Source organism: Armigeres subalbatus, chromosome 3, assembly GCF_024139115.2.
Source record: "Armigeres subalbatus isolate Guangzhou_Male chromosome 3, GZ_Asu_2, whole genome shotgun sequence".
NCBI lineage: Eukaryota > Metazoa > Arthropoda > Insecta > Diptera > Culicidae > Armigeres > Armigeres subalbatus.
In genome coordinates this window covers 108,523,235-108,548,975 of record NC_085141.1, presented here as the reverse complement: position 1 = coordinate 108,548,975, position 25,741 = coordinate 108,523,235, and the positions used below count along the sequence as shown (strand labels likewise).

At 38.7% G+C, this 25,741-nt stretch overlaps 2 protein-coding genes and 1 long non-coding RNA gene across 4 annotated transcripts; 2 read left to right on the top strand and 1 right to left on the bottom strand.

The window, feature by feature from the left end:
• Positions 1-3,331: 3,331 nt before the first annotated feature.
• On the bottom strand, positions 3,332-4,189 carry LOC134225006 (uncharacterized). Its single transcript, XR_009983131.1, has 3 exons — positions 4,050-4,189; positions 3,857-3,991; positions 3,332-3,796 (listed from the first exon to the last, which is right to left on the bottom strand). It is a non-coding gene; the product is annotated as an uncharacterized LOC134225006 (long non-coding RNA).
• Positions 4,190-18,111: 13,922 nt separating this feature from the next.
• LOC134225348 (DNA-binding protein Ets97D) lies at positions 18,112-20,930 on the top strand. Of its 2 annotated transcripts, none has more exons than XM_062705342.1 (5): positions 18,112-18,244; positions 18,376-18,609; positions 19,165-20,180; positions 20,254-20,364; positions 20,428-20,930. In XM_062705342.1, exons 1-5 carry the CDS (start codon positions 18,189-18,191, stop codon positions 20,709-20,711), a joined length of 1,701 nt encoding a protein of 566 aa, XP_062561326.1. In that variant the 5' UTR covers positions 18,112-18,188; the 3' UTR covers positions 20,712-20,930. The 2 variants fall into 2 exon arrangements, with proteins under 2 accessions (XP_062561326.1, XP_062561327.1); XM_062705343.1 differs by having other exon boundaries at positions 18,127-18,244; positions 18,372-18,609.
• A 2,306-nt stretch (positions 20,931-23,236) lies between these two features.
• LOC134221871 (uncharacterized) lies at positions 23,237-25,480 on the top strand. Its single transcript, XM_062701040.1, has 4 exons — positions 23,237-23,410; positions 23,479-23,928; positions 24,179-25,263; positions 25,423-25,480. Exons 1-4 carry the CDS (start codon positions 23,408-23,410, stop codon positions 25,478-25,480), a joined length of 1,596 nt encoding a protein of 531 aa, XP_062557024.1. The 5' UTR covers positions 23,237-23,407.
• Positions 25,481-25,741: the final 261 nt, after the last annotated feature.

Here is a 25,741-nt window from a genome sequence, read left to right as displayed (position 1 = left end):
TCTGTTCAAATATTACGTAACGCAATAGGGAGTGGGGGGTTGTTCGATTTTTGTTACGCTTTGTTACGCAAAATATAGTAGTGGGGGTCCTTCGAAATATTGTTACGCGGAAGAAGTTATTGTACGTGGATTTCCCTATTGGACCCGACCGTTCGAAATAGTCGCTCCTTGAACGGTCGTTGAAATCGCCGTTTTCACTTTCACACCCGTCTTCATATATGAAGATTTACTATAGTAAAATCTGTCAAAACTGACAAGTCTGCCACGTGCTTTTTATATTTCCCTCGGACTTCTCTTTCCTCATCCGATGTTTTGACATCTGTTTTGATAGAGAAGGAGCAAAAAACAAGGTAATCTACCAAACATTTATTGAGTTTGACAAATCTTGATGGAAAAGGGAACGTTTGAAATATGCAAGTGAACCGACCTTCGAATCCATTGGTTCACTGACAAAAATCCAATCATATCCATTATGTGTGGGACACATAAATTTTGACTATAGCATTTCCCACATAAGGGCTATGTGAATTCGCATAGCATATATGTGGAAACACACATAACCGTTATTAACTAATAACCTTTATGTGGATTCTCCTATAACGGATAATTGTGTATAAACGCACACATAAAATTTATTTGGAAATTTCTTTAGATTTTTGCCAATAAAAATGTGTGGATTTTATTAGTGTTGAGTAAATCCACAATATTTGCACAGAGAAAAAAAATTTTATTCCAAAAATATTCATTATCTTTAAAAAAGCATGAATCATACAATAGATAATAATTTATTGCATCGTCGACGGAACCTTAACTAACTTGATACAAGATATTTTAGTTACTAAATAAAGATTGTCGCTGTCGTCGCTGTCCAGAACATCTTTTGCTGTCGAAGAAAGGGGATCTAAATGTCAATGAAGAAAAAATACATACGATTTGACAGTTTAGTACCACACATGTTTCGGACAGCAGAACAAAGGGAACCGAAGCGACAATCTTTATCTAGTAACTAAAATAACTTTTAACTTCCCGCATAATTCTAAACCATATTTGAATCATATCTCAGATTGTTTGTGATGATAAATAACATTGACATTACCATTCGAATTATCATATGTAAAAACAATAAACATACCTCAACATAAACGGTATGAACAACATGATATATTGTATTCGTCAAATGTACTATTTGGGTAATGGGCGGTTAAGTATAATTACCATTCAAAAATGGCTATTTCCCGGTACATATTTTTCGGCATACAGCATATGTTATGGTAGTGATACAATCCGTTCTCTCAGATTCTAACAATTAGCAATATAATTAAGATACAGTATGACCATATAGAGAAAAACGCCGTACCATATCCTCTGATGTTTGAAATATTTCATATTTTTGGAATAGTCATGGAAAAATAAAATGAATTTTGGAACAAGAGTAAAGCCCCAAACGCAATACAACGGAACGGCGACGGAAACGGCAAATTTGACAGAAAATATATGGGCTAACTGTCAAATTTTCCGTTTCCGTCGCCGTTCCGTTGTATTGCGTTTGGGGCTTAAATATCATTGCAACTCATATTTTTATTGGCACATTCGATTTGTTAGGTAATCCATCGCCATCGCATGAAAAAAAGTAATTCTATCATTCGCTGTTGCTGGGCGACAATTGCCGCGATCCTATCACTAGATCGCTGCATGTGAGGTTTTTTTAACACGTCCATACCAACGAGACTGCCGCGTCGCATTTGTTTGGAGCGCCCTTAATGCGAGGCAGGACAGCAATCTTGGAGAATCCGGAAGCCGACTGCGATATTTCCCCGATGTTGGTTTTTGTTTTCTGCAATGGATGCATAAGGCCAATACAATTGTAAATATTCATAAAACGCTTAAGATAAACATACCTTGTCGCCAACGATAGAATAAAAGCATGGATTAATCTGATGAAATCTCCGGCCGAGAGAACCTGAAAATTTTCATTCATCAAAGTAAGAATTGTATTAGCCATTTAGACCAGCTATTTCATACTGTTTCGATTTACTTACTTTTTTTTCTTTTGATCCAATATAGTTTAAAATTTCCATTCGAACAGATATTCATAGTATACTGACACGAAAAAACTAAACATAATTAAAGCTATAACTCCAAAATCCTGGCATGGCAGCTGGCTCAGGCAGGTGGTGAAATTGCACATATGACACACACTTAATGCAGAAGTTCAATTCAAATCGTAGTTTTACCTTTCGAAGATACAATTTTTTGATGTATTTGTGGCAGAGCGATGATTTTTTGTTGCGCTGTTCTGCTATCACGCATTACCATACCATAAATAATTCTGTTATGCTCTAGTGAGGTTTAATTATTAGTTTTGTTCTTATTTGGAGTACAAGAAATTATAGAGGGACGTCATGCTATGTGTTAACCGCCTGTAGTATCGGTAATTTACAATCGAGTATAATATTAATTCTCAAGTAATATAATGTCGCAACATAAATGGACAATGACATTAATTGTAACAACATGGGCTATTTCATTTGAATAATATCTACCAATCTGCAGATGGTATTTAGTTATGCGGGTTGATGCTTCGAGTTTGACATTTCACTTCAGCGCCTTCTGGTGACAATGTCATACGAATCATTGTTTCGTGTAACATTCTTGCAAGATGGTGGTAGAGGAGTTGAACGATGGATTTTTCGTCTGTTTGTCTTGTGGCATCATTATCGGTCGCGAGCATTTTAATCACTCGCGCAGCGCTGTCATTTTAGCTTCGTCACTCGTTTCTGTATAGGTCACTATTTTCGGCTATCAATTGGGTTGCTGTATTCCGTATACCGGTGACGTTTGACAGTACATCAAATAGCAGTACCTAAACTCAAATCTAGGTAATCGAACAAGCGAAAAAATCTGGGTAACCCGTACTCAGTGGGGCCGTTCAAAAATTACGTCCAAGGTTTAAGGGGGGGAGGGGGGTCAGAGTTTTGTGACAGTTTGTGACAGGGGGAGGGAGGGGGGTTCGTCTTATGTGACGTCCATCCACAAGAAAAAATACTGAAAGCATTTAAGGAACAACTTGCATTTTAAAAACATATTCAAACTGTTAGTAAGGGACATAACTCATTATGTTATTGTAAAAATAGTGTACGAAAAAGAAAAACCAAAATAATCGCCAAAATAAAAATGACACATGTACGTACAGGGGGAGGGGGGAGTCAATGATTTGTGACAGTTTGTGACAGGAGGGGGGGAGGGGGGTTGAAAATGCCGAAAAACGATGGACGTAATTTTTGAACGATCCCAGTATAGATAGTAGAATCTATACACTGTGCCAGCAAAGTACTCTTTAATGAGTAAAAAAGTACCCAGTATGAAGTTAAATAGTTCAACTTATTAAAAGAGTAAACAGCGTTTACTCATTAATGAGTAAGAAGCCTATACGTCAAATTCAGGGGTACTTTTTACTCATTACCAAGAGAAATATTTTCGCGAAACACATCATGTTATTTTTACTGATTATATAAAGGGAAATAACTGCAACTTGTATTTTCCTCGCCTCTCTGCTTTACCGGATCATATTCCATGGTATTAAGTAACCCGCCGAACGAATGACGGGAAGTAAGTGGACAAAGCAGGGACACAACAGACACAGCAGCTGTTCCTGAAACCGCTCCCGGAATCGACGGCTTTCTAAGTTGATGCCAACCGTCTCTGACTGAGTTTCCGATCGTCAGGAACAGGGACAGGAACACTTATCGAGTACATTCTTCGTAAATACGATATCCTTCCTGGAATGTTTTGGGGCCTGCGGCAAAATAGGTTATTTAGTGGAGGTGGGTTAGATTTTGGAGAGCATCGTAATTACCTTTGCAAAGTCCGACTTCTCTGTGCCTTCGGATGAGTCCAAATGGCTGAAGTGTAGCAGCATACCCTCGCATCCCTTCGTGATGAACTGCATCAATTATTCACCGCAGTCCGAGGCTTCTGATGGCTTTATGTTCTTGAATGGAAGGTGAGACTTTAATGGAAACATTCTGCGTATTTATCATGAATCTTACCATTTTCATGAAGGCTCCTCCAACTCCTGAATCACCCTTACCATTCACGACGGGGAACTGCACGTGTGGAAGTATATTTTGCTTTTCACTCATTAAAGAGACAATATTCATTATGTAAAATAAATAAACATCCATTATTTTGACAGTTCCATACATCGTCAAAAAAGGGGTGATTTTTACTCTTTAAATAGTATTGTCGAGTTTACAGTGTACATTATAGATAGTGGAATATATAGATGAGCGAAGATAAATCCTCTGTCTCCAAACGAACTGTCTAACGTGTCTCCAAACGAGCATGACGTCACGATTTCAATGGAAACGTTAAGGGCTGTGACGTCATATGCGTGTGTGCACGGGCAAAAAAATCGACTCAGCCATGCTTTCGCTCATCTATAGATTCTACTATCTATAGTGGAATATATAGATGAGCGTTTGGCGCTCGCACACTGATGTGCTATTCGGCATGTGTAAATACATGTTTGTTTTCCTTATGCTCATAACCTCAAAAAATATATGGAAATATACTCATTTTAACCCAAGCTTTGCTGAGTTGCACCATCTAAGAGTGTTTGTTTTCCTTTTATCGGCACTCACACATTCGGACGTGAGAATCTCAATAGCTGAGTCGATTTTTTTAGAGCGTGCACGCACGCATATGACGTCGCAGCCCTTAACATTTACATTGGAATCGTGTCGTCATGCTCGTTTGGAGACAAGTTTGACAGTTCGTTTAGAGACAGAGGATTTATCTCCGCTCGTCTATATATTCCACTATCTATTGCGCTTTTGCACTTTATAGGAGTTTTGCGAGATTTTTTTCTCACAGTCATCTTTTCTCACACTCAAAACACTCAAAAAGTTTGATTTCCGGTGAATAATATTTCAAGCTCTATCTGGAATAAGGGCGAATGTCGCAAGAGAGGATTCTCTTCATCGACTTCCCCTCTTTTTAATAAAAGTGACAAGCAGCGGATTTCTTTGTGGTTTATCACCTCAGCACGATGGAAAACAATGCGAACTTGCATTCTGAGGTGATAAACTGCAAAGAAATCCGCTGCTTGTCACTATTTAAATGAGGGAAGTCGACGAAGAGAATTCTGTCTTGCGACATTCGCCCTTTTACCAGATAGAGCTTGATTTGTGCATGAGTGCTCAATCTGAAAACAAATAGACGTCAAATCATGGCGGGAATCGATTTAGTGTACACGCTTGCATGTGACTAACGAGTAATGGGTTATAATTGGGTAAATTTCAGTAACAAAAATCGATCAACCTGAAATGAGAGTGAGTGTGAGAAAAAGAAGCGGGCAAATCACAATCTACACATAAATCTTCAAATTGGTGAAATAGGCAATAAATATATATTATTTATTCTTTAATATTATATTTTGATATTATTAGCGCATAGACCGCTTATTTGATTCACATTGTACTGAAATTTAAATAATGAGACTATATTGCGAATTATTTTGATTTTGCTGTTGCTGCCCTTTTAGCAAACCATTTTAGACATTACTGAAAATACAGCTATGCACCTGTCATTTCAATGATCTATACATGTTTGCTGGAAGAACAGCAAAATGAAATTTCGCTGGATGGATTGCTGGTTTTACAGCTCGGAAAAATCCAGCAAAATTTCGCTGGTTTTTAGCGAAAAAAAATTGGTCCAAGAAAGCTGTTGCTCCATAGTGGGTAAAAATCACTCGTTAATTTGACGTACAAACGGTTTACTCATTTAATGAGTAAACGACGTTTACTCTTTTAATGAGTTGAACTATTTAACTTCATAATGGGTACTTTTTTACCCATTAAAGAGTACTTTGGTGGCACAGTGCAAGACACAAATTCAAAACTGACAGCATAAACAAGTTCAGTCTCAGCATCATGATGTCACATGAAAAGGCCTTTCCCATCGTATAAGAGTTGCTGACGTTTGATCATCATTCGCGAAGTCGAAGCAAATTCTGCTCTTCCCTCCTATGGGAAATCCCATTGCTATCTGTCAGAGTTTGAGTGAAACATGGCCGCCATCTCCTCCTCTCTGTTGCTCTACTGTAAAAACCCATATAGAGCTGTCATTGTTTGTGTGAAGAATAATTGTGTGAAGAATAAATGTGTGAAGAATATTTTGCTTCGACTTCGCGAATTCTCTTTCAAGCGCATATATTAAAAATTAAATTAAATTAAAAAAAAATAAATTAAAATTAAGCGTGTGATTAAGTTGATGCTGCAGTTTGGTTCCAAGGTTGCAAACACATTTTACTCCGAACCTGCTCCGAACGAAAAGAAAGAAATCAGACGGGAAGCTATTTAGCTTCTGAACATTTTACCTCCCCGGAAAGTAAAGTGCCCCGCTTTGTGTTTATCGGTAAGTATCAATTTTCTGCCCAAAAATGACAAAAAAATGTACGACTGACTTTGCTTCTGTTGTTTACAGCTAGATCTGATGTGGTTTTCCGTATCTGATCATAAATAGTGCTGGAAAATCCAATGCCAAACAGGAAATCGGTGCTTATGCTTAGCACCATGAGCTACCCCACATCATCCGCCGTCGAATTATCTTCCACCATCAAGCACAATTATACGACCTGGAAAGATTGTCGCCCAGTGGGCAGTCCTAAAAAGCCCGTCCAGATTGGTCCTGACTTGGTGGCTGGTGGCTTCTACAGACCGTAAAACCTTCACTACAGACATGCTACTTGTTGAGAAGAAAATCTTTAAAATGATGAAAAAGATTTTTTGTGATAAACAGCAACAGGTGGGTATCCCGCAGCCTTCCACCAATTTTCCGACACAAAGTTAACGTAGGAATCGCCCATGAAAAATCATCCAGATCACATAGTACCCAACTGTACCCGCGAATTAATGGCCGTGATAGCAAGTGCAGCATCGTTTTTCTCGCCGGAAGCTGTGAGACCGTACGTCGGTGGAACAATCTGCACATCTTTGGCTTGTCGATGTCAGTTCAGTAGTTCAGTGATCCGTTTCCACGAGAGGTCATTACAGTTTTCAAAGGTGAGTGATCTAGTGCACCTGCCTCTTCCAAAAAATGTAACGTACCTTGATTTGACTGGTTCTACGTAAAACCAAATTTTTAAAAATCTTTTTATTTTTTTGTTGTTGCCTGTTTTCTCGCTTGGCGGGCAGTGGCAACTATATTGCCACCAATTTTTCAATGTTTCTGAACTGTTTATTTGGGGCCCTCCTTAGCCGTGCGGTAAGACGCGCGGCTACAAAGCAAGACCATGCTGAGGGTGGCTGGGTTCGATTCCCGGTGCCGGTCTAGGCAATTTTCGGATTGGAAATTGTCTCGACTTCCCTGGGCATAAAAGTATCATCATGTTAGCCTCATGATATTACGAATGCAAAAACGGTAACCTGGCTAAGAAACCTCGCAGTTAATAACTGTGGAAGTGCTTAATGAACACTAAGCTGCGAGGCGGCTCTGTCCCAGTGTGGGGATGTATTGCAAATAAGAAGAAGAAGAAGAACTGTTTATTGTATAACAAACATACATTTGAGTTTAATACCATGTCAACATTGTGTCCTATTGTTGTTTTTGTTAATTTATTGTTTAGATTCGTCTGCCTTATAAAGGGCTATATGACAGTCAAAAATCATTAATTGCTTTATATTTGTGCAATGTTTAATCCTCTAAAGTACTTTTCTCGATACATTTTATAATGAGCGAGAAAGGCATCATCACCGCTAGGTGGATTAATCTGGGTTTTTGATCTTGTGAAAGAACACAACATATATGATAATCGTGTTGAAAATATTACGTCCCTCATATGTAAGAATTATTGATGTTCATAAGATACCCTTATGAAATTCTTTATGAAGTCTGAACAAACTTAATATTTTCATAAGACAAGCTTATGAAAATCATTCTCGGTCATATAACACGCTGTTTATAAGAAAATCGTATAAAGTTTATAGGATATTCTTATAGCAAATAAACATAAGATATTCGCATGATTATCACTAGTTTTCTTGGCTGAGTGTATATTCAACACTATTCTTGAAGAATACTTTTGTAACAAAAGGCTGAAATAAAGAAACAGTTAATTAATAATTAGTGCAAAAAATAATGGATGAATCAGGAATCATGCCCACTGATTTATTGATGGAAAAATAAACAACGCATTTGATGTCATTGGTAACGTGCAAAATTCATGGTTGCTTAGACAAAAATTACAGTTCAGTGTCGTAGAAGGTGTGTTGCAGTATTGATCAAATAGTACCTTCTGATAAAAATCGACTTTATTTCGATTGAAATTCGCTGCCATCGATGTCTGTGAGACACCCCTTGAAATTTACCCTTTAATGAGTTTTCGAGGTTCTCCGTGAAAGTACATTGAGATGAAATCACCATTATATCACAGTAAAAAGAATTGTAAAATGCTTCGATGTAACGAAAAAACTATGTAAACATTGAAAAAAGATGTAATATAGCGTTTATTTCCATGTATTATTACATCGCTTATAAATTACACAAACGAAAAATCGCCAGTCGAATTTACGTTGCATTTGTGTAATAATTACATATTTCGGAAGAGCATATTAAATAGAAACAGATGCAACCAAGCAATCCTACAAAGATTGTGTATTATTACACAAGTTTGATGTGAAATCACAATCGAAGTTAACGCAATTTTGTATCTAGCAACACTGACTCGGACTTTGTTTTGTTTGGTCATTTCGGTCGTTTCGGTGTCATTTTTTCTTTATCCAGCTTTCCACGCTAGCCATAATGGCGGATGCTATAAATTTTTTGACATTAACTGCTTCCCGACACTGAACTGGAATTTCCATCTTAGCAAACACTGTATGGTTTCCGTAACCAACAACTAATGTGTTGTTTGTTTATCATCAACAAGAAAATTGATGATGAAATTTATTTGGGAACTTCTTTGCAAAATACTTCGTTATTATAGATACTAATGCTTGTTTTATTTCAGATATTAAGATACCCTAATAACGATTTATGATGCCAACCCATTCATGGAGTGGAAATCAGGATGTAATAGCAGACAATTCGAATGAACCTAGGAATGAACATACATGCATATATGGACATACTATGGCAAGATGGACCAATCGTGGTCTTAGCCAGTCAAAAAGACAAATCCAAAGGAAAAAAATGGACATACTATTCCGTGAAATTTGAATGAAGATAATACTTTTTACATGACAAAGCTTATAGTTAGCTATTAAAAAAAGAACAACGACCGATCGCTAGACTCGTCGCACACAATTACACAACTTTCAATAATTTATAATTTTACACTCAAAAGTTTAACAAACATTTTCATTCCCTATTTTTGCACCATCTCTCTATTTTCGCACCAGATCCTCGATACACATCATCATACAAAAGACTATGATGATTTCAAAATTACATTCAAGTTATCATGTAGATCAATCGTGCAGAAAGGAACATTCTTGATTGGCAGGATTGGTTTTGCCCAAGGGAAATGACACAAGTTTTCCTTCCCAAAAAAGACGGCACAACTCGCACAAAATATGCCGTCTTGGCATACAGTCTTTATGGGAACTTTTAAAAACTTATGTCGTTCCCATTGGCTCACCCGAAAGTTTTGGACATGGAAAATCCTTGGCGTGTTTTTTGCGAATTCAACCAAACAAGTATATTTAAAAAATGACAAACGTTTGCAATTGTTAGGTTTCCAATTTCTAAATATATTATTCCTCTTATCCATAGCTTTCCAAAGTAGGTCGGTTGGGAGCTCTTTTCATAAGATTTACGCAAACCAGGAGGTCCTAGGAATCTATGCCTGGTCTATCGGGAAGTGAATAGTGGAATTGCCGACTTGATATTAGCAAGATTTCTGTTAATTGAGTAGAAGACACCGCCTTATGTCCCCCGAAAATCCTTAACAGTATTTAAAATCGCAATTTGAAATATTTGTATCGTCCTTTACTTTAGAGATCAGTATGTAGATGCCATCATTTGAGGCAAGTTTCAATTGAACATCAGAAATTTGCATTAATCAGAATATCCACATAATATCTGAAATAACAAAAAATAAAAGATTAATTAAAATTTATTGAAAATAGGAAGAATGATAAACATGAATATCGTATAGGTTTTTCGTGTTGACAAAAAATAACAAATTTGTGGCTGTCATTGGTGACGATGTGCATAAATGCTTGCTTAGATGAAAATTTCAGTTCAGTGTCGGGAAGCAGTTAATGTCATTTTTTTATAGCATCCGCCATTATGGCGAGCGTGGAAAGCTGGATAGAAGCAGCAGCAGGAGCTCTCATGACCGATAATTATAAAAAATATCAGCGGTTTATGCGAAATACTCAGGTATGGCAAATGATTTATATGCCTAAATACTTTACGCAAAATAACGGAAAACTTTTTCTTTCACAGGAACTGGTTCACATCAAAGGAGATACTTTCGGGATCGCGATGAGAATACTTTTGGGACCAACGGGAAAATTTCCAAAAACGCGACGGAAATCCTTTTGGAATCGACATAGGAATCCTTCCGGGAGCTACTGAAGCGTGACGGGAATCTCTTCTGGATCTAGATGCGACGGCAATCCTTCGAAATCGCGACGGGAATTCTTTCTGCATGGAGCGCCTCGTGGAGTGTAACAAAAATTCTTTCGGGATCTCGGAGCGGGCTGGAATCCAACAAGCATCCGGGATCGCGAGAAGCATCCTTCCGGGAAAGCAACAAATATATTTTATGCGCGTTAATCATATAAAAACCCAAATTAATCCACCTAGCGGTGACGATGCCTTTCTCGATGAAATCAAGATACCGTGGACCCCCGATAATTTGAACGGTATCTCATTCAAATTAACGGGGTTCATTTTTAATATGAACTTCTGGTTACTCTACTTGCATCAGAAAAGCTGATTTCTGGCTGCTCTCTTTGCTGGTTTGTTTTGATTCTGCGCTCCGTTTCACGCTGTTCCATTTTTCTTTTCTCGATTCCACGTGCTAAATGACGTTTGAACCACTTTTAATTTGAACGATGTTCAAACGAACGGGGTTCAAATTAAAAAGTGTTCAGATTAAAAACGGTCATATTACCGGGGGTCCACGGTATACTGAAGGTGGTAACTTCGTTTTTTCCAATTCCTGTCTACCAAAAATGTTGGTAATTTTGTTTTTCTGTAAAATAAGCATAATACATTATGTTATAATCAAGTTATGACGATCGTGAAATTTTCTTTCATCCATTTTTGACAGAGAAAGTATTTCAAGTATTGTTATTTGTAACACATATTGATATAATTGTTATGACTAACTGGTCGGGTTGGTATATAACATCATGGGTCTCCAAGACTTCTATAAATAGTTCGATTTCGGAGTGAAATGTACACGAACAGAGCATTGATGATTAATCATAGATTTAATCATGATTAATGAATAATGGGTTATTTAATCATTATTCATTAATCATAATCATCCAAAAAATATGATTTAATCATTAGTCACTAATCGTCAATCATATAATTTTACATTCAATCATTAATCACTAATCATATTCATAATTGTTTTGAGTTTATTCATTAATCATCAATTTTAATCATTGTATACATTGCTTTTATTCATTAATCTTTTTAGCATTAGCATTAGCATTGTTACGGTGTAATTCGTAGATTGGACACTAGTGATACTCATGTTTTACTTTTGAGATCCTTATCTAGAATGCTATCAGAAATCAAGAAGGGGAGTGGTCCTTGATTCCAGTCTTAAACAAAAATAACAAAAGCATGAGGATCACTACTCCTGGCCACGCCCATCTTCACCGTAACTAGGGAGAGGAAGGAAGTGTTGATGTAGTACTTACTTAACGAGAGGCCACCGACTTAGCGACACCCTCATAAGTACCACGGAGTTGGATAATGAGGAAGGTATTCGTTGGGTCAGGATTTGCCTGTAGCTGACAATGTAACCGTGGTAGATCTTACCCCGTAACACACCACGTAAAGGTGTCTACCCAGCATTACGGGTAATTGCTTTAATTCATTAATCTTTAATCATAATCATATAATTTCATACCTTTCAATAACCCAATTTGAAAGAAAGGTTTCTTGACTATTGATCACTATGCAAATCATTCAATTTGATTATTCATTATCACTATTCATTAATCATATCGATCGTTAATCCTTAATCATACACATATTCTGTCAACATTTGATCACGATCGGTAATCGTTAATCATACTTCAAACGTTTTATTCATTAATCATAATCTTGATTCATTGTCAAAAATGCATAAATCATCAATTATAATCTTTAACAAGGGGTGGGACGCTGAGCACAATGTTCCAAGCACACATTTGAAAGATTTCACTCATACGTGTGGCACCGCGTGGCACACACTGTGGCACACTTTTGACATTTGAATGATCAGAATAAAAAATACTGGCAACATTGCAAAATTTTTGTTTTGACTTATGAAACAAATGTAGCGTGACGTCATCTGACGTGATATGAGGACAATATTTACATTCTTTCAACCGCGTTTAATACGAGTGAATTCACACGGGGGCAATGTTTACATTTCTTTATATGGAGCATGAGAACAAAATAATCAAAGAAAAGGAAGTAAAAAGATAGTGTAGAAATTGTTTTTTTTTTGTGTCTTTATTAAAGAGAATTTCAGCCCGAGGCTGGCTCATCTCCAGTGTAGAAATTGTGTTTCAATGCTCGAGGAGACTGATACTGCAGATAAATATTTGCCTTTGTGTTTCAATGCTTGAGGGCACTGTTCGAAAATCACTAATTTTCTTGAAAGAAAATCGTTTTGTCAAAAGTACTGTGCTTTTTGCTCAACAAAAAATAGACAACATAAAATTGGCGTATTGGTGAAGCTTGAAATGATACCCCCAATTGGGGAACAACGTAACGCTAAAAATGGCAGTTTTCAACCCCCTCCCCCTGTCCCATTTTTTGCATGAATCATCTGAAAATGTTGTATGGATCGTCACACTTCAGGCAAACCCCCTGCCCCTCCTGTCTCCAAGCGTATCGTAATTTATGAATGTTCCTGTGTCATTTTGAGCCTATATTTTTGCCACTGCCAAATCATTGGGATATAGATATTTATTGCTAAAGATGCTAATTCACGAGTTTTGGTAATTTCTTTGGTTGTGTAGCAGCGGTACACCATATTTTCTGTCAAATTTCCGTTACCGTTGCGTTCTATTGCGTGCGAAGCTTAAGGGCCGATGCCCACGTAGCGTTTTTTCAACGCTGCGGGCACGTGGCGTTGAAAAAACGCAGGTGTGCATCGATGCGGCGACGCTGCGTTACCGCTTTTTCCCGATGCACTCATGCGTCCTTTTAACGGTGTCCGTGCCCGGCGTAAAAAGGACGCATGTGTGCATCGGGAAAAAGCGGTAACGCAGCTTCGCCGCATCGATGCACACCCGCGTTTTTTCAACGCCACGTGCACGCAGCGTTGAAAAAACGCGGGTGTGCATCGGCCCTAAGGAAACACCACTTAAATATTCGCTGTTTCCGTTCCAATTCGGCATCTGATATCTGTTGGTTGGGACACTTCAAAATCCCATCGTTAAGCCCACTGCGACCACTACTATTTCAATAATTTTGATTTTTCCCCGGCAATCAGTTCACCAAAAACAATGTTGGGAAGAGTTGTATCGCAGATGACAAACGTTTCATCCTCTTGATATTTACAGTCGCTAGTGTTGCCAGATATTTCTGACTGTCAATATGACAATGTGCCATACTTAAGGTGAGGCACAATTTATGGCACACTGTGGCACCAAGAATTACAAGAAGTGTGATGAACACAAATTAAATTGTGCTCAGCGTCCCACCCCTTGATCTTTAATCATAGAGTTAAATGATTTAATCATTACCAATATAATCATTCATTGGAAGCTTTATTCATTAACGCTCTTGCAGAGATTGTATGATGTAAATCAAAAAATGTATGCAGTTCATTTCGAAAGTTGGTCTGAATAGGTTTGAATGAATGGAACTAAGTATTCATACTTGAGCGTGTGTGCAAAGAGTGAGTACGAATCAAGTCAGTTTTGAAACGGTTGCGTTGACAGACAGACGTGAGATCACGACAGCTCTGACACGAACATTTTGAAAATTAAGCCATTAATTCTCAAGGTCGACTAGAATATGACGTCAAATACATTTAAGATTATTCAACCAACGACACCCCCACCCCACCTCGCCAAGGCCCCGATGTCATTTTTGAACGATTCCTAAATATAAATAGAAGACTAACAAAACCGCATACATAACATAATATGGAAATAAGGAGATGTATAAAACGAAAACTATATTCAAGTTTGCCATTGAAATCACCCAAACTTCTTCATAACCACAGCACCCAAACCAAACAGCATGTTGAAGCATCAATGAAACCCCTCTTTTTCCCCTTCCAATGTTTGACACAAAACAAACGCAAACACCACCATGGCCACGAACGTACGAACCAGCAGTTAATCGTGTCGTTATCGAGTGCAATTTTTGTTGCCAGCGATGAAACTTACAACTGTGTTGGTGCGAATGCTCCGATGAAGTATAATGGCAATAAACATCATCAAGTCGGCTCTAAACTTAAAAGCGCGTACTTTGTTCGTCGATTAGTTTTCGTGTTCAACACGTTCCATTTTGCAAGCTTTGCTCGTTGCGTTAGCGTTATCGATATTGCCGTAGCGAGGATTCTAACCCATCGAGTGAACGTAATTTATATTATAGCATGGTGGCTGCTCAATGCTCGGTTCAATGCTCGTAGTCTCGATTATGTGGGAAAAAAATGGAAAACTGCCTAAACCATTTTCCTTGTCAGCTGCGAACGCATTAATCAATCTTGATGAAATTAAATAGCATGTAATTAGAAGAGTGGCTCTGCGAAATGCAACTTGTTGCGATAAAATCAGTTAAGTCTAAGTACATGAAAATCGTGTGAGTTTTTGAGGTTGAAAAAGTGACCATACAGACACACAAACATACACACACACATACATACACACACACACACACAGACATCACCTCGGTTCATCAAACTGAATCGAATGGTATAAGAAACTTTACTATCAGATGTTCCTGTAAAAAGTTCGTTTTAAGAGTGAAATGATAGCCTTTCGGTACAACTTTGTTGTACGAGAAAGGCAAAAAGATCCGATTGGAATTACCACGACTTTATGTGCTGCATTTGAAATCCATTTATCAACAAGGATATTTAATAACCAACTAAATGCAATATATAGTTGATCTATTTATATGCCACTGGAACTGCCAATGAATTTTATGTGCAATGATCGATAGTTGATAACTATCAATGCCTGCACATAAAACTTAATAGCAAAATATGATAGATATTTTTCTGGTGGAATGTTGATGGCTGGATAAAATTTTCCTCTGGCTACAAATTGTAGGCGAACTCAGTTTAATATCTTCAATATTTACTGATAAGTTTTAATTTTTCAGTGACATTTCGACTTTTGCCGTGCGCGCACCGTGGATTTACACTTTTACCTGCATCAGAGGCGCTATCGCGTTCGGTATCACCTGGGTATCACGAGAAAAATGACGTCCGGAATACGCCTTCTACCCTGGAGAGATCGACTTCGAGGCGGAACGCCGCATCAAAAAGAGAATTCTCGTTGCATCATGCAAACCGGGACATCTAAGGATTCTGGCAATGACAATGACCACCGTAGTTTGTTTGTCCGACTGCTTGGTGTAACTTGTTTTTGCTCACTAAGGTGGAGGAGACTCCGAAGAAGTGCAAGGATATCATAAAGGCTGCACGATCTTTCTGACAGATCAGAAGTATACGCATCCTTTGGAGATGATATCAAGGAAGAAGTTATGACCTTGGAGCGGATACTTTCCCTGCAGTGGCATCCAGGAATTATCATCGTGTCATCAATCTACCTAGCTAGTGAGCTCCGCAGATTCACGGTTTCTGATTGAATCAGGAAGCAGCCTGATTGAAGTGGTGTTCGTGAAGACGAGATAATGACAATTCTGGAGGACGCTGTACGCTGAACCATTTCCAGGCAATCGCCACCTAGGGAATCATCGCCACCGTCAACATTTCATTGGTATCGAGAAAAGACCCGTCCAATGTCAATAATCATCACGGATAATTTCTCTCACGGTGCAACCACCATCCTACAACTTTACGGAACTCCCTCCTTCGAGGCCGATTCGGCCGATCCCTCCCCCTTTGAGCCCAGCAGCGCTGCCCACATTCGCACTCGAACAGTTGGATACTATCCACCGTCCGGACCTACAAGATGCTTTGCTGTATCAAGTTTTTATTTTTCATTTTTTTGTTGGTGGTGGTATCGTTTTTATTTTTCATTTTTTTGTTGGTGGTGCCAATTTATCAGTTTCCATAAATGATTTATTCTTACAGCATAAAATAAAAAAAATGTACATTGTGTTTTTTTGTATTTTTTTTATAATCAAGAATCAACTAAACATTAATGCATTTGGTTTATGAAGCATGACACATGAAAAATATTTACAGCTGCACTTATAATATATTAGAAAAGTTCATTAAATTATATTAGATGTGCACTCATTTTATGTATGCGTTGCACATAAAATCTAAGAGCCACCAATTCAAGTTTTATGTGCACGATTCATAAAAATTATTTGCAAAGCTTGATTGCAAAAATATATGTGCGCTGCACATAAAATTAAGATGGTAATTAAGCTCAGTGTATTTAATCAATTATGACTTCAGAGTACGCTCTTTCGTGGGAGAATGGGACTAATTCGCTTTGACGCAGCCGCGCTGTTGCCATCTAGTGGTGACGGACGTGTACGTGAAATCACTGTTTTTTTTAACATGGTGAAGTATAGGAAGTATATTTTAAAATGTTATTAACAGTGATATGTTGAAAACTTTTAAATGCATAGAGTTAGAATTTTGAAAAACTACATGTTAGGCTCCTTATCTAGACATGTTTTTTTATTCAAAATAATTATTCAACTTTTATGTTACCAATATGAAAGTAAATTAAATTTCTAACTCAAAGAATTGAACTATTTTCGGCTAAGACTGTGAACCATTCCACCGATTCATTTAACTTTTAGTTAAAATTTTACACTTCGATGGTTATTTTCCCATTGTGGTTAAAATTTTACTCCGAAGCCGACCCATTTGAGTTTTGACAGATTGATAGTTATTCGGAACGAAATGGATTTGGTGCCAATTTTCTCACGAAAAGTTTAACTATTGAACTGTCAAATCTAACCATGCTCCGGAGCAGGGTTATTTTTAACCACGGCGAAATAAACATCGAACTGTCAAATTTTAACTAAAAGTTAAACGAATCGGTGGAATGGTTCACAGCTTAAAATACGTTTTAACGCTTTAATAAGCATTTTAAAATTGACGTCCTATGTCCCTTGCCGGGTGACATAAAAAAGCATCACCCGTCCCCCATTTTGTTTTCTCGCTTTCGTCAGGGCCAATTACAGTAGCCGTTCGATAACTGCAAAATGTTTACTTTTCAGTTAACGAATGCCGTTCGATAACTGCAACGCATTCTAGACGTCAAACGGTTGTCAATCGACGTCAGATGCAATAAAAGTGCATCTAAATGTGCAGCGCAATGCAACTGTCATTGCGTTTGACATCAGTTTGAAGTTTAGCGGTCCGATAACTGCAAAACCGTTGCAACTATCGAGTTGCAGTTAAAAAGCATTGCAGTTAAATGATTTGCAGTTATCGAACGTCTACTGTATAGTCAAAAGAGCATACTTAAAAGTCTTTTGTGTGTACACTGTTAGATGACTTTACCCATTAATGGGTACCATGTTATTGTTGATATTATTCCCACCGTGAAAAATTCACCCATTTTCTTTAAAAAGCGCCACTACTCATTAAAATGGGTAGTGGCACTTTTTCAAGAAAATGGGTGAATTTTTCACGGTGGGAATAATATCAACAATAACATAGTACCCATTAATGGGTAAAGTCATCTAACCGTGTAAACTTTTTTAGCAGTGTAGCGTTGCGTATTTTATGATGACCCCGCATTTTTTAATTTTTTCGAGGTGGCACTGATTTAAATGACATCCCTATCGTAAACGTCAAAGAGACACGATTTTCGCGATTTTCATGATTTTCATTCATGATTGCATTGCATGCAAAAAGTGCATTATTTTTCGGATCTTTCGGGTTTACGAAGTGAGTGCGTGGATTTTTATTTATAAACATTTTTAAAAGTTATTTCTTTTGAAAAGAGTTATTTTAGTTGAAAACAATCAATTAGCATAGTGCTGACTAACAACACCTTAATTAATATACTTCATAGCCAGAATTTCAAGCTCAGAAACAATGGACTCGTTGAATATCAAAATGGAGGTACCGGATCTGCCACTTCCGGATCACATCTCGCAACTGGGTGAGGACGGGCTAGGCATGATTGCAAACTCGGAATTCCTAGCCAACAGCAATGGATTGTTTCTGGGCGAAACGGACGATGCGGATGACGATGACGACGATACGATTGTGGTGCATATGGACTTGCGGGAAAATCTTTCAACGCTGAGGTGAGTTCATTTTCATTCGAAGGAAAGGTCAGTGACAGGAAGAATCGGCTTTCTCTTTTGATGCGTTATGCCGTGTTAAAAAAAACTAAGCATTTCTGTTATTTAAAGCCTTAATCGTCGATAGATATATGGCAGGTATTTCCGTGATATGTGTTCCCATAAAAAATTCTTTGATCACATCGTATCAGACGTCGGCTCATAGGTCATGTTCAGATACGGTAGAATTGTTACTTTTTCACAAGTCGACGGGAATCAGATTCCATTAATAATTCAAATTTAGATTTATACCTACGCTTAATAATAATAATTGTACTTACATAACGGAAACGGCAAAAGCCTATTTCCTATCAGCATTGAAAAATACGGGAAATGTAGGTTCTGTTTAAGATGTAGCAAATCACTATTGCTTTATAGTATCGTAAGTATAAAACAGATGTTTGAATGATTTATCTTCAGTAACGCTAAGATATTTAACGTTAAAATTTAGCTATAAATAATTCATACAGTAACTACAATTTAAAACATGAATGTAATGACAGACTTATTCATTTTCAGGGGTCTTGTCGAACAACGAACCGGAGTATCATTGAAGCATTATGAATTTTGGCTACAGGATACTCAAATGTTGGAATCGCACAAGAATTTGGTCGATCAGTGCGTCCAAGGAGAAGGACTGGTTCAGATAAACGTTCAAGTGCAGACGGCCAAACGGAGAATCAATATTGCTGACGTGTTGAAACCAACCGATGAGGTTCTGGAGAGCTACCAACAAGAGCTGGCACTAGCTGCAGCACAGGCGGTCGCGGAAGCCCAAGCAGCTGTTGCAGCCGCCGCAGCTGCTTCCATTTCCAACGCGGAAAATAACTCGTCTCCAGCGCAGCAGCCCACTCCTGCAGTACCATCCCCGGGTACGGCCTCGCCTGCTACTAACAATGCTGCTTCTTTACCCAAAACTCCAATACAGACTGCTAAAGAAGAAATGGAAACAGCTTCGGCCGTTGCTGCTATCATAAATTCTGCTAATGCAGAAGCAAACGCTGAGAAAATAGCAGCACAGGTCGCTACGACGGTGGCCTCGGCACCGGCTGTACCCACAACAGCCGTCGTCACTAATGGCACGTCATCGGTGAAGTTTTCTCCGCCCACGATGGAATCTCCCACAATGATCGATGACGACGACGACGATGACGAAATGGTCGACGGGGGCCAATCGGCGTTGCGTTGGGTTTGCGATACGAACTTCAAGCGTGACCAGCAGCGTTTGAATATCCCGGACGATCCCCTCGAGTGGACCGTGGCTCAGGTCAAACACTGGATCCAATGGGCGGTAAAAATCTTCCAACTGACCAGTATCAAGCTACAGGATTGGAGCATCAGTGGTAAGGAGCTTTGCGATATGGATCACGCCGAATTCAAGCAGAAGGTTCCAAGTGATCCGGGTGATCTATTCTGGACTCATCTGGAGCTGCTCCGGAAATGCAAGTTTGTAGCCGTTGTTCAGAAGCACGGTGACGGGGAGAACTATGACGAAATGGCCATATTGAGGAAGGTTCCCAGGAATAGTTTGGCAAGTAAGTGGTTTGTTCAATTATAATTTCGATTTCAATGTGTATCCATTTTCTGATTTCGGACTTCTATTTACAGATGAAAGTTACTGCGGCAATCGAAGTGGTAACAATGGTCAAATACAATTGTGGCAGTTCCTTCTGGAAATACTCACCGATAAAGAGCACCAAGGGGTCATTCAATGGATTGGTGAGAATTACGGACAATCAGAAAAACAATTTTGTGTTCTTAATTCGAAATTTTATTCCGCAGGCAGGGAAGGCGAATTCAAGCTATGCAATCCGGAACTGGTGGCTCAACTATGGGGCGAACGGAAAAACAAACCGACCATGAACTATGAGAAACTGTCGCGAGCCCTTCGCTACTACTACGACGGGGATATGATCTCCAAGGTGCACGGTAAACGATTCGTGTACAAATTTGTTTGCGATCTGCGTGAGCTGATCGGTTACGATGCATCGGAATTAGCCAGTCTGGTGCAGGAGGGATCGACTTATGTCCACACAAACTCATACGATGGTTACGATCGGGATTAGGTTACGGTTATTGAATTTCATATTTTCCTTAGCACATCCCGCTTCTGAGTATTTCTAAAAATAAAAGGGGATAATGATCCATAATCTTAAGGAAGCTATATTTTGAAGTATATTATTGATGATGTTTACTATAACGTTGAATTGGATTTATTGAAGAGGATTAAGATTAAATTTTTATTATATTGATATTGACATAATAATAAACGATCGTTCAGAGCAGTTTTCTGATACTTTTTTTATGTTTTTGATCTAATTTAGATTTATTTTATTTACCGAAATCAAATTGCAAGTATTTCTCCGCATAATAGTAGCTCTAAATTTAATATCCAACGTCCTTCGATTTCCCAGTGGCTCCAATTATCTAAATGATGCTTTGAATTTTATATTAGGAAAAATCATTACATTTTTCTCTCCGATGGGCTGACAAAAATTCCGAAGGTATTTTTGCGCAGCCCTTCATAGATAATAGTCCTGTCCAATGAGCAGTTCGAAGTTGTTCCCGTCTTTTTTTTATATTTATTATCAGACTAAGGCCGGAGTGGCCTGTGCTGCACATAAAAGTCTTCTCCATTCAGCTCGGTCCATGGCTGCACTTCGCCAACCACGCAGTCTGCGGAGGGTCCGCAAATCGTCCTCCACCTGATCGATCCACCTTGCCCGCTGTGCACCTCGCCTTCTTGTTCCCGTCGGATCGTTGTCGAGAACCATTTTCACCGGATTACTGTCCGACATTCTGGCTACGTGCCCGGCCCACCGCAGTCTTCCGATTTTCGCGGTGTGAACGATGGATGGTTCTCCCAGCAGCTGATGCAACTCGTGGTTCATTCGCCTCCTCCACGTACCGTCCGCCATCTGCACCCCACCATAGATGGTACGCAGCACTTTCCTTTCGAAAACTCCGAGTGCGCGTTGGTCCTCCACGAGCATCGTCCAGGTCTCGTGTCCGTAGAGGACTACCGGTCTATAGAGCGTTTTGTAGATTGTCAGTTTGGTACGGCGGCGAACTATATTCGATCGGAGCGTCTTGCGGAGTCCAAAGTATGCACGATTTCCAGCCACTATACGTCTCCGAATTTCTCTGCTGGTATCGTTATCGGCGGTCACCAGTGAGCCCAAGTACACGAATTCTTCAACCACCTCGATTTCGTCACCACCGATAGAAACTCGTGGTGGGTGGCTTACATTGACTTGTTCCCGTCCTGCTTGTTCTTTTTTGTCAACAAATGGACATGATAGAGATGGGAATAACTTTGAGCTGCTCATTAGACAGCATTAATATGTACATAATGGTAAAAATGGCACCGACGTACATTAAGTAGGGAGAGCATATTATGAGGATCGTATAGCGTCTTTATAACGCTGTGATTTTAAAAAGTACGTGACACTTTTTTTCAATCGTTTATTTATAAGGCTCATTTGTTTAATTAAAAACTCCACGGAGCCGCAAGTCTTAAAATATTATTACATACAATATTCCATTGAAATCAGAAATGTAATTTTCGACGAATTTTCTTCCTAGGACGGGAACTTGAATTGCCCCCAGAAGACGCAAACAGGGCTCTTCGTTGATTAACTTGTGGGTTCCTCATCGTTTGAAAGTCGGCATCTGTCACATTTTCACAATTTTCCGAATCCGGCAGGTAACCGGCTGACGGAACCCGCTTTGTCTCAGTATCTTCTCTTTCTTCCTCTTCACTTCCTTCATCTTCCACATTGCTTTCGTTCTCAAGATCTTCTCTTCTGATCGACTCCAAATATTCTGTAGCTGCGTTATCTATTGGTTCCACAAAGTTATCTTCCTCCAATTGTTCAATGATCTTATCCGCGCATTCGGAGTCACGATCAACTAGAACAACTCCGGACACAACTCAGCATATGAACTCGGATGGGATTGATTTTTAGGCTGATCTTTCCTATGATTTCCGGAGCTTCGTTGTGGGCAAGAATCCTTTTGATGACCCACAGCCCGGCAAAGAAAACACACATCCTGAAGACCGTCGTAATATATTCGTCCTTTACGGCTACCGAAATTAAGCGATGGCGGTATTTCTTCTTTCAGGTCGATATATACACCACGCACACCAGTAAACATATGCCCCAAGCCAGAACCCGCGGGATTTTTTTCTCTTGTTAAACATTCCACTTTACCATATCGTCCGAATGCCAGATTGTATCACTTGTCTCTGGCGGTAAATCGAAGACACGAATGTATCTCATATTCCTACATGCGGTTGACATCCGTACCTCCACCGAATTTCCGCTGGAATAACGAAATTTGTTTGGTTCCATATTCTTTTTAAGCGATTCCTTCATTGCTTCCAGAGAGATGAACTTGATGAAAATCGAACGTTTATGTGACATTCTGTAGGCCGGTTCCATAACCGTCAAATCGGTGTCCAATTGCTTTTAAAAAAATCCAATCTCCGTCCATGTTGGAAGTGGACTACCCGCTGGGAATTGGAACCGAACAGTGTTTACAACGTTTTCGTATTTGCCTTTTCTATTGAAAATGCACAAATCGGCACAATAAAGCATAGAGGTTGCTAGACCCCGTGCTAAAACTATCAAAATCCATTTGATTTTTACTGGGGTTGTTCGAAATGTCAAATTTGTACGATGAAAACAAAGTGTCTGTCAGTCAGTCAGCTCTCAAATCAGCTGTTCTTATTTCCTGATCGTGAATAAATTCAATTGACATGGTAAAGTTGTACAAACAGTTTATCTTCTTAAACCCGTTTATTATTAGTTTAAACATCTCTGTATTTAGTATTCGACTGATGCGAAGCAGCGGTATGCGGATAAAATACAACTATGTGGCTCGATTGATCCCTACAGTCTTACCGTATCCCCCACGGAGGTGCCGATAAATGTCAGCTACGCAGATATTTACCACTTCATGGTGGTCGAGACAAACCCGTTCACCGGTTACCCAAAAGATTGCCGGAAAGGTATGGAAGCAAACTTATGGTTCCAACAAGGTTGGGTCAAGTACGTCGGAGGAAAACAAGTGCATAATGTGTTTGTGGTCCACGGAAGAGTTTTGCACTCATTCAATTTAAGGAAAACACCTCTCAAACCTTGGATAATTGTCGATCGAAGTGGAAAAATACTATCAGCGCACTGCAACTGTACAATTGGTTTGCTGGAAACTTGTTCGCATGTTGGCGCAACGTTATTTGCGCTCGAAGATATTCGTCGAAAAATAGCTGAAAAAAAGGTAAATCAAAATATGTATTTCCTTTTGCTGTTCACTGTAAAGATGATTTGTAAAACGAGATTAAACCAGCCACAAATATTATTCCTAACACCTTCCATTTCCCGTTATGCGCAACTTCTATTTTGGTGTTTCGTTGATGATTTTATTAACATGTAATTCACTCCGTAGTTTAAATGAAGCATAATGTAATTAGTGTATGGCACCTCAACCAATAAGTTTAGTAACTGAAACCATTATTTTTTAATTCTAGATCTCGGTAACAGATCTTCCTGCATATTGGAACAAGCCACCACGAGTCCCCGAACAAAATCTGTACAAAAAGATAAAAGACATATCATTTGGAAGAAAAGTTAGGCGATTCTGGGGAGATGTACCACCCACAAATGATGCCAAATACACTGATTTTTTCAACTCCATTCAAAATGAAGGACTACAGGTATCAGCTATGACTTCGTTCTGTGGCTCGTCGAACTTTCAATGTATGACATGCAAAGAAAACCTTCAAATTGAGGTAGATTTTGAAGAGTATTTTCTTGACAAACTGTTCGATGCATCCCACCGGTCCTTAAAGATAGAAGAAAAAATGAGCCTTGCTGATTTAACATCGATCTCAATGAAGTGTGAACCAGAAAAACTAAACCGTATTGAACAGATTACCGTTTCTCAAAATGATTGTTCAAGCTGGAAAAAATTTCGAATTGGTCGTATCACAGCTTCTGTCTTGAAGGATGTATTACGCACAAATGTCAATAAACCATCAATTTCTTTAATCAAGCGAATTTGCTACGACTATTACAATAACTTTCAAACTGTTTCAACACGATATGGAATACTTAACGAAGCAAAGGCATACGATAAATTATTTCAAAGTGTAGCTCACCTCCATATCAATGCTAGGAAGGTACAGAGTGGTTTCATCATTTCATCTGAAAACCCTTGCCTCGGAGCCTCACCGGACGGCATCATCTATTGCGATTGTCATGGAAAGATTGCAGTAGAAATCAAGTGCCCTTATGTTGTTAGAAATGAAACAGCGGATAATGTTGTTGAAACTTTGTTGAAAATGCGCGATGCATTTTTGCTGCGAAACGATAGGAATGAAATTTTACTCAACATAAATCATAAATACTACTACCAAGCATTAATGCAAGTGCACATTGCGAACGCCAACTTCGGATATTTTTATATTTGGTCTCAATCAAACCATATTATTTTCGAGATAAAACGACACGATGCTTTGTGGGAATCGTGTCGTCAGAAAGCAGTTATGTTCTTCAACCAAGTTATTCTTTTTGAATTATTGTATAAGACTTATTACGGAACCATTGTAATTTGGTGAGTGTAAATAAAAATAAAAGTAATTATTTATCAGTAATTTATTATTTGATTTTATTTTGTAACAACCGAAAAACCTGTTTCTTGTTTATTGCGGAACGATGCTTGGGCAAAGGTTAACAATAGCTGCTCCAATTTTAACTATTTGATCAATTGCAGGCATTCCATTATTCCAACGTTGCAGAGTGGTAATCGGGATCTGATCGGACAACATTAGCACCTTTTGGCGGAGTGACCCAATAAGACGCTCTACGTGAATTCTTAATGCCGATAGGTCCTTAGACGTGCAAGCATCCACTGGCTGCAGTTGTGGATTTGCCTTTTTAAATGCTGGCACACTCATGACATCATTTTTTTCGGGCCAACAAGTCCCCAATTAAAAAACCTCTATCAACCATCACAAAGTCTCCTTCCTTAATATAATCTAGAATTCCAGACATTTCTGTTATTTGTTTGTCAGAAATTCTTCCTCCAAACG

Bases quoted from the DNA above. Each gene is read 5' to 3' on its own strand.
- LOC134221871 (XM_062701040.1), top strand. The intron at 23,929-24,178 runs GTAAATCAAAAT...TTTTAATTCTAG, and splicing joins GAAAAATAGCTGAAAAAAAG to ATCTCGGTAACAGATCTTCC. The intron at 25,264-25,422 runs GTGAGTGTAAAT...GATCAATTGCAG, and splicing joins TACGGAACCATTGTAATTTG to GCATTCCATTATTCCAACGT.
- LOC134225348 (XM_062705342.1), top strand. From the start codon at position 18,189: ATGATTGCATTGCATGCAAAAAGTGCATTATTTTTCGGATCTTTCGGG. The intron at 18,610-19,164 runs GTGAGTTCATTT...ATTCATTTTCAG, and splicing joins GAAAATCTTTCAACGCTGAG to GGGTCTTGTCGAACAACGAA. The intron at 20,365-20,427 runs GTGAGAATTACG...TTTATTCCGCAG, and splicing joins AGGGGTCATTCAATGGATTG to GCAGGGAAGGCGAATTCAAG.